Source organism: Temnothorax americanus, unplaced genomic scaffold (genome assembly GCF_048541705.1).
Source record: "Temnothorax americanus isolate GAGA-0224 unplaced genomic scaffold, ASM4854170v1 Scaffold199, whole genome shotgun sequence".
NCBI classification, from domain to species: domain Eukaryota; kingdom Metazoa; phylum Arthropoda; class Insecta; order Hymenoptera; family Formicidae; genus Temnothorax; species Temnothorax americanus.
Window position 1 is genome coordinate 20797 of NW_027509337.1, and position 16550 is coordinate 37346.

Below are 16550 nucleotides of genomic sequence, written 5' to 3' on the forward strand. Positions count from 1 at the left end.
GAAAGAGTGCGAGACCCGGCGAGCGCAACAATATTATACGTATTCTAATTATTTTGATTATGCTTCTTACACAACAAATTATGTTAATTCTATATTCTTATACAATATGTAACTATTAATACCATTATTAATAACTTTTTCTTCTTCTATTTTCTAAATTATTTACGGCATATACATATCAACAGCAGTATGTAATTTATGTTTAATATATCTATAATTACTGAAAGTCTTTTTCGCTGAGATAAAAGAGAATATAATAACTAACTCTTAACTAAAGCTTTGAAGTTATCAACATTTTCTAAAGTGTGATTATCAAAATTATAAATACAAGTTATAAAGTTATTTTTTACACATAATGAGATTGTTCTATTTGTTAGTGTTCAAGAAAAAAAAAACAAATATTTTACCTCTCTATTATTATTACACAACACCTGATAGCCAATTTCAAATGTCACACAAATGTAAACATGCATAAACGGTACCAAATATATATTATACATTAATATATATTATTTATACCTTTTCCTGTGTGCTCTGGCTGCATCCAATCGATTCATGTCTTCGTGACGTAGAAATTTTTTGGCACCAATTGTACAATTTCTTTATATAGAATCGTAAAATAAACATTTATTGATTGTAAAATTACCTCCATTTTAAATATATTATTATATCTAAAATCAAAAATATAATAATACCTATATACTTACTTGAAATACTCCTTAGAATTGAAATCGGAATAATCGAAAGAAAACATATCCCAATCATCAGGTGATATTGAGAATATCAGAGCCAAACCTGCCAAACTATTTATATTGCTGAATTTCCATTCATTACATCCAAAATATCTCAAAACGCGATTGACCATATACACTTTTCTCTGCAGCCCTATTATACTAATTTGAACAATTATTTACTAACCTAAAATAGTTTAGTTATAACAATATAGGTACATTGTTATAACTAAACTATACTATATAATCCAAAAAGCTCACAAAATTAAAAATTATTTAAAAAATAAGGAGCATCGAGCCGTAACGAGGTGTAAATGTTAATGTATTGAATAAAATTACAACAATTACAGACGTTTCGGTTCACATCGAATCATCCTCAGTGTCTACTTTACGCAATTAGTTAACATAATAAAAATAGCGCAAACATTAATTAAATTTAAAAATATAAACCGCAGAAGACGACGTTCGTAGGATTGTAGTACGCATGGTTGTAATTAAATTTGAAATTAGTTACGGCGTGTTAAAAACAATGGTTCTAATGTAATACGTACAATTTTATGTTCTATGGTGAGTAACATTGTGGGGTCGGCATTGTCGATATCTTGGATAATATGTGTTTCTTTTGTACAAAAGTGACAAACTACTCGGTGGCGCAAGAACGAAACCGTATATATTAGACAAAGGCAGGGAAAAGAAGGGGAAAAGAAAAGATAGTAGTGGGAGCCAAAGGCTAAGGATAAAAGAACAAATTCAGGACCGAGAGATATCCCTCAGAAAGAAACTCCGTGTCATTCTGTTTATTTAACGGAGATGATTGTCGTTTTATATGTATCATTTCTGACGTAAGTCTCTTCCTGAGTGACGGCTCAATGTCCAAAATTTCCACCCTCTCCCAGTCAAACTCGAGGTCAGTCTGCAGCCTGTGAGCCGAAATGACCGAAGGGGAACTAGAGTTTCTGTTAATATCCATTTTATGTTCTTTAACTCTGGTTTTTAACTGCCTTTTGGTCTGCCCTGCATAAAGGCGCAATTCCACTGAGGCAACACTAAGCGACATGTAGTATGCCAGATGTCATCTAGTGTCGCCTATTTTTGATGCGCGATTTCAAACCGTGTCACAAACTCGATGTTGCACGAGAAATTTGTCGCCCAATGTCGTATGCGCCTTGTCATTTATGTTTGTAGTATGCGGCTTAATCAATTTCATTGACGCAACATCAGTATCGTGCGCCATGTCATTGGAAACGGTAGCAGCAGCTGCTTATTTGGTAATAGCGTTAAGTGGCAAAAGAAAAAAACGAAGAAAACTAAGGTGGTGGAGAAGAGAACTATTTATTGGGAGTCGAAAATCTCAAAAGAATTTTTTAATAAATTGGTTGCGGACGATAGCGCTTTATTTAAAAACTTTACGCGGATGAGTAGAGAAGATTTTGGATTTTTGCTGAATTTGGTTACACCTATTATAAGAAAATCAGACACCAACTTTCGTGATGCAATACCGGCTGATGTGAGATTATTATTGACATTTAGATATTTAGCTACCGGCGACAGCTATCCTTCACTTATGTATATGTTCCGGATCTCTGAGCCAAGTATTTCACGAAAGTAGGATATATATAAAAGTTCTAGGCCGGGGATCTCAGGGGGGGGTAAGGGGCGGGGGGGGGAAGGACTCGCGGCCGAGGGGTCTGCCGAGGGGGGGACTCTAGCGCCGCCGTCATCCGAGAGGGGGCGGGGGGGGTGATCTGCGTTTTTGGTGGGGGGGAAGGCTTCGAGATAGAGGAGGTCCTAGGGGGGAGGGGGGGAATCAGGCGAGCGCGTCGGGACATGTTCGATAAACAAATGCCGCCTCGCGTCGATGTTTGGCCGATAGTATTTATAAACAGATGTCATTTCACACTTCAAATGTGAGCGAGCGCCTATGGCAGGCGGCTATAATTTATGACCTGCGACTAGCGTGACACCGCGGTCCTTTTCACTTTTCTTCGTAGGAAAAGCCACTTATCGGTGTTTCGCGGCGCCATTCGGATTTGCAACACAACAATGATTTTATACAAAATATTTAGAGTTTTAAACACAGATAAGTTAGAAAGAAGCAACACATGAAAGAAGCTGTAAGCATAAACTGCAGTTTTATTGATATGCAATACAGACAGCCTTCGGACACCATGTCTTTGCCACGTAGCACTATCAATCACAAACAGTGCAAATTGAACAGAGGTTACACGGCATTATTTGATGTAGTGGGCCTCCACACGACGCACAGAATAAACCATCGATCAGTATATAGGCGCGGGTGTCATGTTTTCGCTCAGCGTACAACATTGAGAATAATCCTCGTAATCTCATGTATGTCAAGTTAGCCCCGCACTTTTTGAATTTTTAGTTTTTTTTATTGTGCCGTATTGTGCTACGTTTGTGCTGTATTGTGCCGCAAACCGCAACTCCGTAACTCAAAGCGTATTCGAGAAAATTAAAAAAAAAATTTTTTTGATAGCCCCGCACTTTTCGAATTTTCATTTTTTTTTATTGTGCCGTATTGTGCTGGATTTGTGCTGACTTGTGCCGCAAACGAGAGATTGATATAACTTCGATAACAATTAAAAAAAAAAAAAATAAAAAAAAATTATACTAGCCCCGCACTTTTATCGAAATAAACCCATTTTTTTTGGTTGATAAATAATAATTTGTGCCACGTTGTGCCGTTGGAACTAACTCGATATCTCTTTTTGTTGGGCAGATAAAAAATATTAAATTTTTAAACAAAATAACAATTAATTACTTCAAAAACGCATTTATCAAACTTCTGTAAACTGTGCTGAGTTTCGCTAGATGAGTACAACAAAGAAATGGCCAAAAATGCATAGAAAGTTGCAAGGGTTGAAAATAATGGGCTAAGGGAGAGAAAAAAATAGGGGTGAGAAAAAAATTTTTCAATTTAAAATTTTTTAAAATTGTGCCGGGTTGTGCTCAAAAAATACAATAACTTTTCTTAATGACAAAATGTCCGCAAGTTGTTAGTTTTCGCAGCACAACCATCTAGAAAAAGCAGTTTTTAGGAATTCCAATTTTTAAATCGCTATAACTTTAGAACCGTGACAAAAAATGAAATTTTGCGAATTGTGCTGAGTTGTGCTGGACGGGCACAACAAGAAACGGCTAAAAAATAATCGAAAGTAGCAGGGGTTGAAAATAATGAGCCAAAGGGGATGGGGGTGAGAAGAAAAATTCGCATTTTCACAATTTTTTAAAATTGTGCCGGATTGTGCTAGGCGAGTACAATGACTTTCGTTAATGACAAATTGTCCGCAAGTCGTTAGTTTTCGCAGCACAACCATATACAGAAAGCAGTTTTTAGGAATTCCAATTTTCAAATCGCTATAACTTTAGAACCGTGACAGGGAATAAAATTTTGCGTCTTGTGCTGAGTTGTGCTGGACGGGCACAACAAGAAAACGGCTAAAAAAGAATCGAAAGTAGCAGGGGTTGAAAATAATGAGCCAAAAGGGATGGGGGTGAGAAGAAAAATTCGCATTTTCACAATTTTTTAAAATTGTGCCGGATTGTGCTAGGCGAGTACAATGACTTTTGTTAATGACAAAATGTCCGCAAGTCGTTAGTTTTCGCAGCACAACCATCTACAGAAAGCAGTTTTTAGGAATTCCAATTTTCAAATCGCTATAACTTTAGAACCGTGACAGGAAATGAAATTTTGCGACTTGTGCTGAGTAGTGCTGGACGGGCACAACAAGAAATTCGCAATCAATAATCGAATTTTTATCGTAAATTTCACGCAAGATTGTAACTGCGTTACATTTATCGGTGATACAATTTTGACGTAAAGTTGTTACAAACTGTTTGAATTTTTCACTTACGCCGTGAACATTTTGACATAGTTGAAAATACACATTCTCGACGCAATGTTCTAGTTCGAACAGAAAGAGTACGGTCGACGGTTTCATGTACAAGCTGGTGCCGCACGACGTCAATTTTACAATATCTGCGTCACGTATTTTAACAAGCTCCAGATCTCGAAACGTTAACGATGATGGTGCCGATGACTGCACGAGTCGCTGTATATCTGCATGTTTTTCGATGAATGTCACCCACGTTGCATGTGGCAGAATTATCCGATTGCTTCGGTTATCGCCAATAAATATATCCGCAGAGGACATAGGTCCCGCGCTGATTCCAACATCCAAAAATTTATACGCTGTTGACGTCAAGGCAAATCTTCTTCCCAAAATACGCGGCGTGTAGCGGGGTTTATCAAAACTGAAAAAATACAATTATATGTTCATAAAAGTTTTTTTTGCACAAGTATATATGAAATTTAGCGGTACTTACTCATTGTGCTGTTTCTCACACGTTTTGTCTTGAATCGGAACGTAGTAGTTCGCACCGTGAGTGTTCATCGTATCTGGAGGCTGTTTATTGCAACTTACTCGAACCGTATCGAACTCTCGACTGCACTCTAGAATCCTCGTAGACCATTTATACATACCCAAAACTGCAAATCTTACAAAAATAGCGCCAATGTACGGCTGCTGCATGGTGACCACCGCCACAATCCACATATACGTTAAATGTGATATCTTTGTCAAGAACATTCGTGATGAGATCACCTCATCGGGCATCAAATATGATTTCTTTTCAAGAGCATACGTGTTTCACGATGATTTCATCGAACACGTGCAAAACTGCAAAATTTGCAATTTCGCATAATTCAATGGAGCGTTATTGTTTTGAAGAACATGTCGCGACATGTCTCGCGATGATTTCATCGAACACGTGCAAAACTGCAAATTTTGCAAATAATTTCATCTGCTGAGATGAAATTAGATACGATAAGCAAACGATGCATCATTAGTAGAATATAAAATGACGAATCTGGAGAATACGCTCAATAGTCGAGAACTGGAAGTCGCGAGTGCAACAAATGGCGTTAGCAAGAGGATCGTGCAATAACATGGAGCAAGAGTTGTTGGAGCAATCCACCCTGTTAAATTCGAGGGAAGACTTTGCCACGTGGGAGCAACGATGTGACGAGTTTATCGAATCATTGGAAGAACAAAGCCGAATGAAGCGGCCACGAGTATCAATCGATCAGTCATCGATCGGCCTCAAACAGTCATTGGTCGCATGTATCGCAAGACTCGAAGGTTTGAAAGACTTGGTACGTCAACGTTTCATACATGTGGGTGCGGGATACAGTGCGAGTGAGACAGGACTCAGATGGCGCAAGATAGATCCAGTTTTTGAAAGCCGTATATTGACTGGTGCGGTGATAAATTCCAAACACATCGACCCTCGTCAATTTCTTATAAATGCGAGAGAAATTGTACTCAGTCATGTGCGGAACGTCGTGCAGCGATATGACAATGTAAAAATTAACACAGTGTTTAATGGTGAATTTGTTGCGGGTGACAAACGCGCAAATAAAAGTATCGCAACGAGAAACTATGAACTCTTTCGTGAGTCCGATCTGCATGAGTGGTACAAGAGACACGTCATCGAGCCTACTTTAGCAAAGCTGGAGGAATTCCAAGAACGTGATAGCGGATGGGCGTTGTCGCGTATGCTCAATTTAGTGGTAAACGTGAACAAATATAATCCATTGCACGCGGGGTGTTTTGTGGAAATACCGCAAAAAATTAAAAAGAAGAAGGCGGTGATAAACGTGCAATCAATGGACAATGCATGTTTCGCATGGTCAGTGGTGGCTGCTCTGTATCTAGCCGAGAGACATACAGATCGGAAATCTTCGTATCCACATTACACGTCGGTGTTAGATCTTACGGACATTGAGTTTCCAATGACCTTGAATCAAATTAAACGGTTTGAAAATCACAACAACATCTCCATCAACGTGTACAGCATCAAGAAAAAAAACATGGAATTTGCTATCTTGCCAATACGGGTTACTGATCGAAAGATGGACAGACATGTAAATCTGCTGTACGTGCATAACGACAACGTGGGACATTTTGCATGGATCAAGAACCTATCCCGCCTCGTGAGCTCGCAAATCAGTAAAAAAGAGCACAAGAAATACTTTTGCGATCGGTAAGTACCTATAGTTCTTTTAATAATATAGATTTTTTTGTGTATAAAAAATTTATAATATTTGCGTTTATTTTTGCAGATGTTTGCACTACTTCAGCTCCAACAAAAAATTGGCTGCCCACACCGTCGACTGTCGGGAGATGAATGACTGCGCGATCAAGTTACCGAGCGAAAACGACAAGTGGTTGGCATTTAAAAATCACAACAGGAAAGAACGAGTTTCGTTTGTCGTATACGCCGACCTGGAATGTACTCCGGAGAAGATGGAAGCGGATCCGGAAACGTCCAGGTACACATATCAACATCATCGCGTGTTTAGCATAGGGTACTACGTGCGTTGCTCGTACCACGAGTCGTTATCTATGTATCGGTTTCGTCGCGATAAGGATTGCGTCGCGTGGTTCGCCAAGGAGCTAAAACGTTTAGCTCACGACGTAAAGACCATTTTGTCCACTAATATACCCATGGCAGATTTCACGCGAGACGAGTGGGAAAAATTTAACAGCGCAACGCATTGTCACATGTGCGAAAAACCGTTCGAGCCAGACGACGTGCGAGACGCGACCATTGTCACCTGACCGGTCGATACAGAGGTCCCGCGCATTCGAATTGTAACTTAAATTATAAAGATTTGCATTGCATTCCCATAGTGTTTCATAATTTATCGGGCTATGACGCACATTTTATTATAACTGAAATAGCAACAGCGTACGAAGGACATGTAGATTTACTCCCGATCACAAAAGAAAAATATATTTCGTTTACAAAAAACGTTCAAACCACCGAAGATAAAGATAAGAAAACGTGCGTCAAATTGCGATTTATCGATTCATACAAGTTTCTCACCTCTAGTCTCGACAAATTGGCATCTTATCTCAGCAAGGATAAACTGCGAATATTGCAACGCAAATTTTGTAAATTATCCGCAGAAAATTTTGATTTGCTGACAAGAAAAGGCGTATTTCCATATGAATACATTGACTGCGTCAAAAAATTGGAGGAGTTGTGTTTACCACCGCGCGACTCGTTTTACAGTTCATTGACAGGTGACACCGTATCCGAGAGCGATTACGCGCACGCCGTCGACGTTTGGCAGCGGTTCTCCATTCGAACGCTCGGTGATTACAGCGATTTATATCTCAAGACCGATGTCTTGCTGTTGGCCGATATCTTTGAAAATTTTCGCGATAGTTGCGTCGCGAGTTACGGACTCGATCCGGCGTATTATTATACTCTACCGGGTTTTACGTGGGATGCTATGTTGAAGCATACACACATCAATTTCGAATTGCTCACCGACATTGACATGGTCATGTTTATCGAACGCGGTATACGCGGCGGTTTGAGTCAATGTTCAAACAGATACGCACTGGCCAACAACAAGTACATGCAGTCGTACGATCCATCGAAACCGTCGTCGTACCTCATGTATTTGACATGACATGACATCGACCTCCATCTCCGTGTTAACGTTGGAGGGTGGTAAGGGTGGTACCGCATCCTCCAGTACTTTGGAGACACCACCGATCGGCGGTTGTGACCGGACGGCACGAGTTGAGCCCGATTCCGGCGGATAATATTCCTATCAAACCTCCGAACTTTTAAATAAATAAGGACAACAATAAATAAAAATAATTCAGAGAAGAATGCGATGGGAGTAATATTAAATGATTATCAGCGTGGATGTGGGAGTGAGTGATATGGGTGTGCGTGACTACGCGGACGGCGGATATTGCGGCTTATAATTAAGTATAGAATAAGTTTATTTATTTATTTAAAATTTCGAGGTCTAGCAACGCCAAGTTTTTTTACAAGAAAAATTTATGTATTTTAATAAAATATTTTTATTTTGTACTGTTACCTCTGTAATTCTTTGTGGCCATTAAAAAATACACATGTAAATAACTTTGTACTTAAATATCTTGTATTCCCTTGTTAAATTTAAATAAAATTTTTTAATCTTATAAAATTGTTATTATACATTCTTTTCTAATTGACACAATGTAAAGATTTTTCAAAGTAGTGCAACAATTATTTTTTGAGGCAATATACATGTTCTCTCTGTAATTGGCGCTCTAATTTAAAGAGATATCATTTCTTTTTTGTAATTGTAATAGATCACTTGAAGCGCGACTCTTCTTTTTGATAAGGTAACATAATTTTGTGACGTGTATCACTTGGGTTATAATTTTTCTGAAATAAAGATACTACTGCTTAGATTTTTTCGAGATTTTTTGAGATATAAAGATCTACCACTTGTTACTTAGGTTTTTTCGAGGTATAATATTACCACTTTCTTTTTTTTTAGGTAACAACATATACACTACTATACGTGTACTTGGCGCCTTTTTTTACCTTTTTTTAAAAAAGGTAATTTTGTGCGGATATCACGCCTTTTTGTAGTATATGACGCATTGTATAAACAGTATGTACAGGATAAAGCTATTTAGAGGTATAATACTACCACTTTGTTTTTTTCGAGGTAACAACATAACAGGGTAACAACATAATACATATACACCATTATGCGTGTACTTGGCGCTTATTTTTACCTTTTTTAAAAAAGGTAATTTTGTACAGATATCACGCCTTTTTGTAGTGTTACGCATCTTAATCTTATAAACAATATATCTTATAATCTTATAAACCGTATATAATACAAGGTATGAAGCTAAAAGTGTTACGGACTATTATTTCTAAAGAAAACAACAATTTAATATTTTGCTTAGTTTTTTTAAAATAATAATCTGTAACCCTTTTAGTTGTACACCTTGTATATATTTTTCAATTTCAACATAAAACATAATCGCAATAAAGCATGATTAATGTTAATAAGTCATTAACTGTAAAATTCTTTATTTATTTTTATTTGCGTGTCTTACTGAATGTTGTTCGCAACTGTATATGTACCGATATATTCAGGTATCGATATTTTTGATAATTATTTTTACGTCAGACATAATTTTAATTCATCCAATTTTTATTGCTTCCTCATAGAGGAAGCTTTGTAATGGTGAAAAAATTTTTTTTCGAGATTTTGATGGAAATAGGTTTAGAATGTTCTAAAATGTCGAAAAATCATATTAGTAAAAAATGTCCGGAAGTATGTATGTATGTGTGTGTGTGTGTGTGTGTGTACGGATTTTTGTACACGCATCTACTTCTACAATTTTTTAGATACCAGTTTGAATTTTTGCACACAAATAGAGTATCATAGAAAGTATGTCCTCCTCAAATTTTATTGAAATCGGTCTACCGGTATAGATTTTATGCAGATTTTCCTTTTTTTGAAAAATGTGTTTTACGCTGCCGCTTTCTCAATATTTGAGATAGCGATTTATTTTTAATTTTATTATATTTTCCAGTTTTTTCTACCCCTATTTCATATATAATTCATTAAAATTTTATTGATTAGATCTCGTATTACACACATTTGAAATTTCGAGGAATTCGTACATACATAGAAGCTTTATAAAACTTGATCTGATCAACCAAATTTTAACCAATTATATATGAAATAGGGGTAGAAAAGACTGGAAAATATAATAGAATTAAAAATAAATCGCTATCTCAAATATTTATAATATCGGGCTGATTTTTTTTATCGATAAAGTATCATTTAAGTAAGGTTGGTATTGAATTTGGCGAAATCTGCATATTGTTTTAGTTTTTAAGTGGACAAGTATTTTTAGTATTTTTTAGTGAATGTACATAATTATTTACGCAGTCCCCAAAAGAGTTAAGTGTGAAATCAGAACCTTTGCTAACACAGCTTCCTCTATGAGGAAGCCAAAACAAATAAATACCGATAATTATACCTCGAATAAAATAAAAACTTGCACACTTAGGAACTATGAGGAAGCAATGTGCAAGTTTCTACTTGCACAATTAAAAACTACGAGGAAACAATGTGCAAGTTTCTACTTTTTATGTCTAGTGTGACCGAACGGAGGATCGTTATAATCACTCTTATGGATCGGCCCTATACTTCAAACGGTCGCCACTCGGTTTGACCTCATAACCCACCGAGAAGGATATGAAATGACCACCTACCGTCCCTGATTTCAGTGACTTCCCACTAATTCCTCTCCTTCTTTCTGTTTCAGGTTTTACTCGGACTCCGGGATCGTCGTGGGACTCACGCCTCTGCGTCGTGGACCGTCGTCGGGACTTCAGCTGTGCACCGCTGGATTCGTCGCCCCTGCTGGATCAGCACGCCTCTGGACTGCCTCAGGATCGCCGTTTGTCGGAGATTTAGGAACGCCAACAGGTAAGTATATTTGGGAATGGGTAAGTATGAATCTTTGAGGATTATTTTAGGTAGGATAGATGAATAATTATTACTCGCAGTTTACGAGAACAAATGTAATAGAATGTATATTCTTTGTTTCAGATACATGGATTGAAAAGGGAACCGCACTCGGTTCGTCGAAAAGAATTACGCTCCGCTACTCGTGTACGATGTCGCGTTGTCAAAAGCGCGTGTTCAATTCGGGATTACTTGTTATAAACGTTTATTACGCGCCGTGTATTGCGCGGGATCGCTCTTCGGTGCTCGGCTTAGTGTCTCGTTCGCGCGGCTATGTTCTTTTCCGCGCCCGCCTCTAGCTTACGTCCGTGCCGTGCCAGCGCTCCCGAAGAACTCCTCGAGTCCACACCGATGCTGGGCTGCCCCGCCGCTGTGTCGCTTCCCCACTCCTGGCGTAAGTCGGGAACGACCGCCGTGGTTCACCATGCGTCGTCACGTGGCCCCTTTGTTCGCACCGTGACAAACAAGTTTTTGCTCGCGCTCTCATCCGCATTCCCTCACGCAGGCCGCGCGATACCTTCGTACCCGCGGCACTCGCTCGCTTCTCGATACACCGAGCTCCGTCTGGACGCTTCTAGAACGTCGTTTCTAGATTCGTCGCGTTCCTTCCAGTCGGCACGCTCCTCCGCAAATCCCCGAGATACACAGTCGCCGCACAGCGGACGCTAGTGCTCGTCCCACATACGCTCGACGCCAAACACGCCACGTCACCGCCGGTCATCGCGCGCGCGGATAGACGCACTCGCCATTGCGTCCCTCGGTCAATTAACACTGTCAATCGCGCTCTAATTACGCCGCGCCGGCGTCGCGTGGTCGGCGTAAACATACGCGCCGCTAACATAAACAACGAGCGTCGCTGTTAGGACATTGTTGACGTTTGGACAACGTAAACAACGCGCCTGCTTCCGACGTAAACAAACAAATCGCGAATGTAAACCACGCTCGTTGTTGACGCCCGGTTAATGTAAACATTGTGAACCTCGCGGATGTAAATATTGCGCGTGTCGCGAATATAATCATGGGGTGTTGTTGACGCACGGCCAACGTAAACAATGCGCACGCGGCGATGTAAACAAACGGAGTTGTTGACACTTGGACAACGCAAACAGTGCGTTCTTCGCGAATGTAAATATGGGGTGTTGTTGACGTTTGGCCAACGTAAACAACGCGCACGCGGTGTGGTAAACAAACAGAGTTGTTGACATTTCGTCAACGTAAACAATGCGTGCCACGCGCATGTAACTACGGAGTGTTGACACTTCGTCAACGTAAACAATGCGTACGCGGTGCCGTAATTGTCGACCCTTCGTCAACGTAAACAAAGCGCACGCGGTGCCGTAAACAAACGGAATTGTTGACACTTCGTCAACGTAAACAGTGCGTACCACGCGAATGTAAATACGGAGTGTCGTTGACGCTTGGCCAATGTAAACAATGCGCACGCGGTGATGTAAACAAACGGGGTTGTTGACATTTCGTCAACGTAAACAATGCGCATATCGCGAATATAACCAAAGGAGGTTGTTGACGCTTGGCCAACGTAAACAATATATGTGTAGCGCACGTAAATAAATGGCGTTGGTGGCTCTTGGCCACCGTAATAAACAAGTATCGCTCGGGAATATATACAACGCGGTGTCGGCTCCGCTTGACCATCGTAAACAAACTAAATTGTCACCCGGGAAGGTAACCAAAGCGGTGTTGGCTCCACCCGGCCAATGTAAATGAACAAAGTGTCATCCGAGAATGTAAACAACTAAACGTAGTGTTACTCAGGAACACAAATGACACGGTGTTGGCTCCTCCTGACCAACGTAAACACACGCAGATGTCACTCGGGAGTGATAAACTAAGTGCTCGCTATTATGCGGCAAACGAACCAAAACAAACAATTTTACGCGCATTGCGTCTACAAAACAACGTACTTATAACGCGTACCGCGTTTTTTACCTTTTCGGCAGCAGAAGTTGCAACTATATATATATATATTTTTTTTTTCTTTTTTGGTATTTTATCTTTTATGCTTAACCCTAGGCTTAATTACTAACCTTACTAACTACTATGAACATATGATGATGGCGGGCCTATTGGCCTGCTCTGGCGTTGCCATCACCCTCGCTGTCCTCCAACCTAGTTAGCGAGACGCGGGGCACGCGCTCGCTGTCACATCCACCGCTCGCTGTAGCCTCCGCCTGGTCCCGCTGCGTCCCAGCCGCCGACTGGTCCCCCGGGCTTACCGTGGCCGTAGCCGTCGGTCTCAAACTCCCCGTCAGCCGCGGAGTTGTGTCTTGACCAACGACGTGGCTGGGTTTCTCCGTCATTGAGGACGACGGTTGCTGCCTTGGTGACTCGCGCTCCTGTTGCCGCTCGGGCCGTTTTGGTGGCTGACCCTTGAACCGCGGTGTTTTGCGCGTTCGTTTTTCTAGCAGCTCGCTTTGATACAACGCTTTATTAATTAATCGCGCTGTTTTCGCCGCTGTCCTCTTTGCCGGTCCTTGTACCGTCAACCAGGTGTTTTTCTCCCTGTGGTAGCTCACTTTGATCTGCGCGTCGTCGTCCACGTTTTGTCTCGCGGATCGCACTTCGCGCTCGGCCATTACCGTCGCAGTTTGCTTCAGCGATGCCTTGGTAGTCATCGTCGTAATCGTCGCCGTCGCTATTGCTTTGGCACTCGTTGTTGCCATCGCATTGGTGATCGTCTGCGTGGCAATCATACTTGCGTCTGGCATGGGTATGTCGTCGGGCCCTGACTCCTCTCCCGTCGTGGTAGAGAACTGATCTCGGCTGGTCTCCTCGTCGTAATCATCATCGATGTCGCTTCTGGCCGTCTCCGTGGCCGATGTTGACCTCGATCGCGTAGCTATCCTGCGTGTTTCGCCTTGGCTTGTCGCGTCGTCAACCAGTGGTCTCACTTCGGCCTGGTTGTCGACCGTGAGGCTTCCCTCGGGGTCGCCTCGGTCCATCGGTGCCTCTTCCGGCCCGCCGTCGCGGCTGCCGCACGCTTGCGTTGCCACCCCGCCGTGCGCTTCCGCGATTGGCTGGGTGAGCTGCCTCATTGACTGCGGTGCCGTCGGTCTCATGATCACGCCGGTCATCATGTGTGCCTCGTCGCCATCCACGTCGATCGTGATTCGGTATGGTTTAGGTGGTGGCTCGCGTCGATGTCTCACGCAAAGTGTTACCAGCGTATCCGCCATTATGCCGCCATCCTCCGGGTCGCGCACCTCGCCCTCGAGGCATCTCGACCACGTGCGTTCCCTCAGCTCTTCGCATTCATTAATGGCATCTCTCAAACGCTGGTCAGCCTCCTCATCACGTCTCGCCACCGCCGGATCGATGTCCACGTACGGTGGTATTGTCCGAGTGTACGTCTCGGCGCATCCGATTACTCGACGCGCTTGAGTTTGATTTCTCATAACTCGGTTGAACCCCTCGACGTACTGGGTTAACTCGTCGAATTCGACTACGATGCGTTCGGTTCGACGTTGCGCTCGCTACTGCCGGTCCTCTGTTTACTGCTTTCGCGCTTGGAATTTCAAGGCCGCTCGCGCCCGTGCTTTGTTCTCGGCTCGTCGTTCCGGGTTTCTCCGCCCCTGTCACGATTTCACCGTATTCTATGAACTTTACGTGCACGCGTACTTGTGTCTGCCCTTTGCGTTTTATTTCGCCGCGTCGCGTATCAGTACTCGCGCACTCGCGTTGTTTACTTCGCGTCGCCGTTGCACTGGGACTCGTCTTCCGCTTTCGCGACACTCTCGCGCTCGTTTTACCGTCGTTGCTCCCCGTCATTCGCGTCTCCGTCGACGAATGATCGGTTTCGTCGCGCCCACGATTCTCACCGGTGTCCCCGTTGCCGTTATCTCGCCGGTCGTCGCTGAATGTTACCCTTTTCTTCTCGCTTGTGTCTCCGGATTGTTGGCTAACCTTCTCGTTTATTTTCAGGTCTCCGTGGGATTCTTCAACTTTGCTCGATCCTGGATTGGCTTCCTCGTGGGACGTCCCCTGGGTATCCTCGTCGTGTCGCTGCTCTGCGGTAAGTAGCTCGTCTTTCGTTGCTTTTGTCGTTGACGGATTCTTTCTCTGTTCCAGGTCCTCGTGGTGTCTGGCAAATTCGTCGTAGTCGACCGTTGACTCGTCTTCCTCGTTGTCACTCACTTCCATCAGGTTTATGATCCCCGGTGGGAACTCAACGTCTCCGTCAACGTCATCGTCGCTGGAAATCTCGATTATGTCTTCTTCGTTCTCGTGGCTCGCCATTGGCTCCTCGTTGTTCGCTTCGAGATAACGATTCGCGGTTTCTCGCCAATTCTCGCTCCCTCTCGTCGCACGATTGCTGTTAGCCTCCACGTTATGATCGTTTTCTACAAATATTCGACGCACGATCTCGTGCCACGGCTCGTCTCGCTCGTCCGAACTCTCGTGCACGACTGCCGCTTCGTCGTTGTCGGTGTCGCCGTGCTGCTCGTTGTTGTCACGTGATCCGCTCGTGTGGCCTCGATTCTCCTCTTCTCCTTCTGGCTCGGCGTTCGTTGGTCGGTTCACGATCGCTTCACCTCGCTCGCGTCTTTGATCGCGGTCGTTGTTTACATCTCGTTGGTCTTCGTCGGTTGAGTCAAACAATTCGATTGGTCCGTCGCTCTCGATTTCTTCGACGCTGTCCTCGTCTATCTCGTCATCCGCGTCGTCGGCTTCGGTTTCTCCATCTTCGCTGCCGTCTTCTTCTTCATCCGGATAACGGTCGCGTCCATAGTCTTCGTCTTGACGGTGGTCACTCGCCGTTGACTCCCCGTCATCTTCCTCTTCGTCCGAGTAATCGTGCTGGTATTCGGCATCACGATTGTTGTCTTCTTGCTCTGAACGATGTTCGTCGCCGTCATCATCGTCATTTTCGCGCAATCTGGTTCTTCGATTGGGTTTCAGCCGTCGCGCGTTATAGATTCCTATTATCCGCCCGTCCAGATCCTCTATCAGGTAGGCGTTAGGTCGTATTACTCGCTGCACGCGATACGGTCCTTCGTAAATCAGATGAAGTTTCTTGGTCAATCGACGACTCGCGTCTGAGCGTCGATGTAATTGCACCCAGATTTCTTGACCTTCCGTGTATTCGGCTGTCCCGTGTTTATCCGCCTGGATTTTACGCTTCCTCGCCGCCTCGGCTAATCTGTGCCTCGCCGTCTCCACTTTGTCCGCCCATGTTTGTTCGTTGTCCACGAGAGGAATTAGCGTCGGGTCAATGCTCGCCAAGTGACTCGAATCACCGTCGTTCAACTCACAAGGGGTATAGCCGTGCGACGCGTGAGTGGTTCTATTTATAACGTCCTCCGCGCGGTCTATTATACGCATCCACGCGCGTTGCTTATGGCTCGCGTATGCACGTATGGCGCGCCCTATCTCGCGCATCACGCGTTCCACGGGGTTTGACTGCGGATTGTACGGGGACGTTC

The 16550-nt window shown here is 42.9% G+C and overlaps 1 protein-coding gene across 1 annotated transcript; it reads left to right on the forward strand.

Annotated features, from left to right (window-relative positions):
* Positions 1–5700: 5700 nt before the first annotated feature.
* LOC143896765 (uncharacterized) lies at positions 5701–6823 on the forward strand. Its single transcript, XM_077404778.1, has one exon. It carries the CDS (start codon positions 5701–5703, stop codon positions 6799–6801), a length of 1101 nt encoding a protein of 366 aa, XP_077260904.1. The 3' UTR covers positions 6802–6823.
* Positions 6824–16550: the final 9727 nt, after the last annotated feature.

Bases quoted from the DNA above. Each gene is read 5' to 3' on its own strand.
- LOC143896765 (XM_077404778.1), top strand. From the start codon at position 5,701: ATGGAGCAAGAGTTGTTGGAGCAATCCACCCTGTTAAATTCGAGGGAA.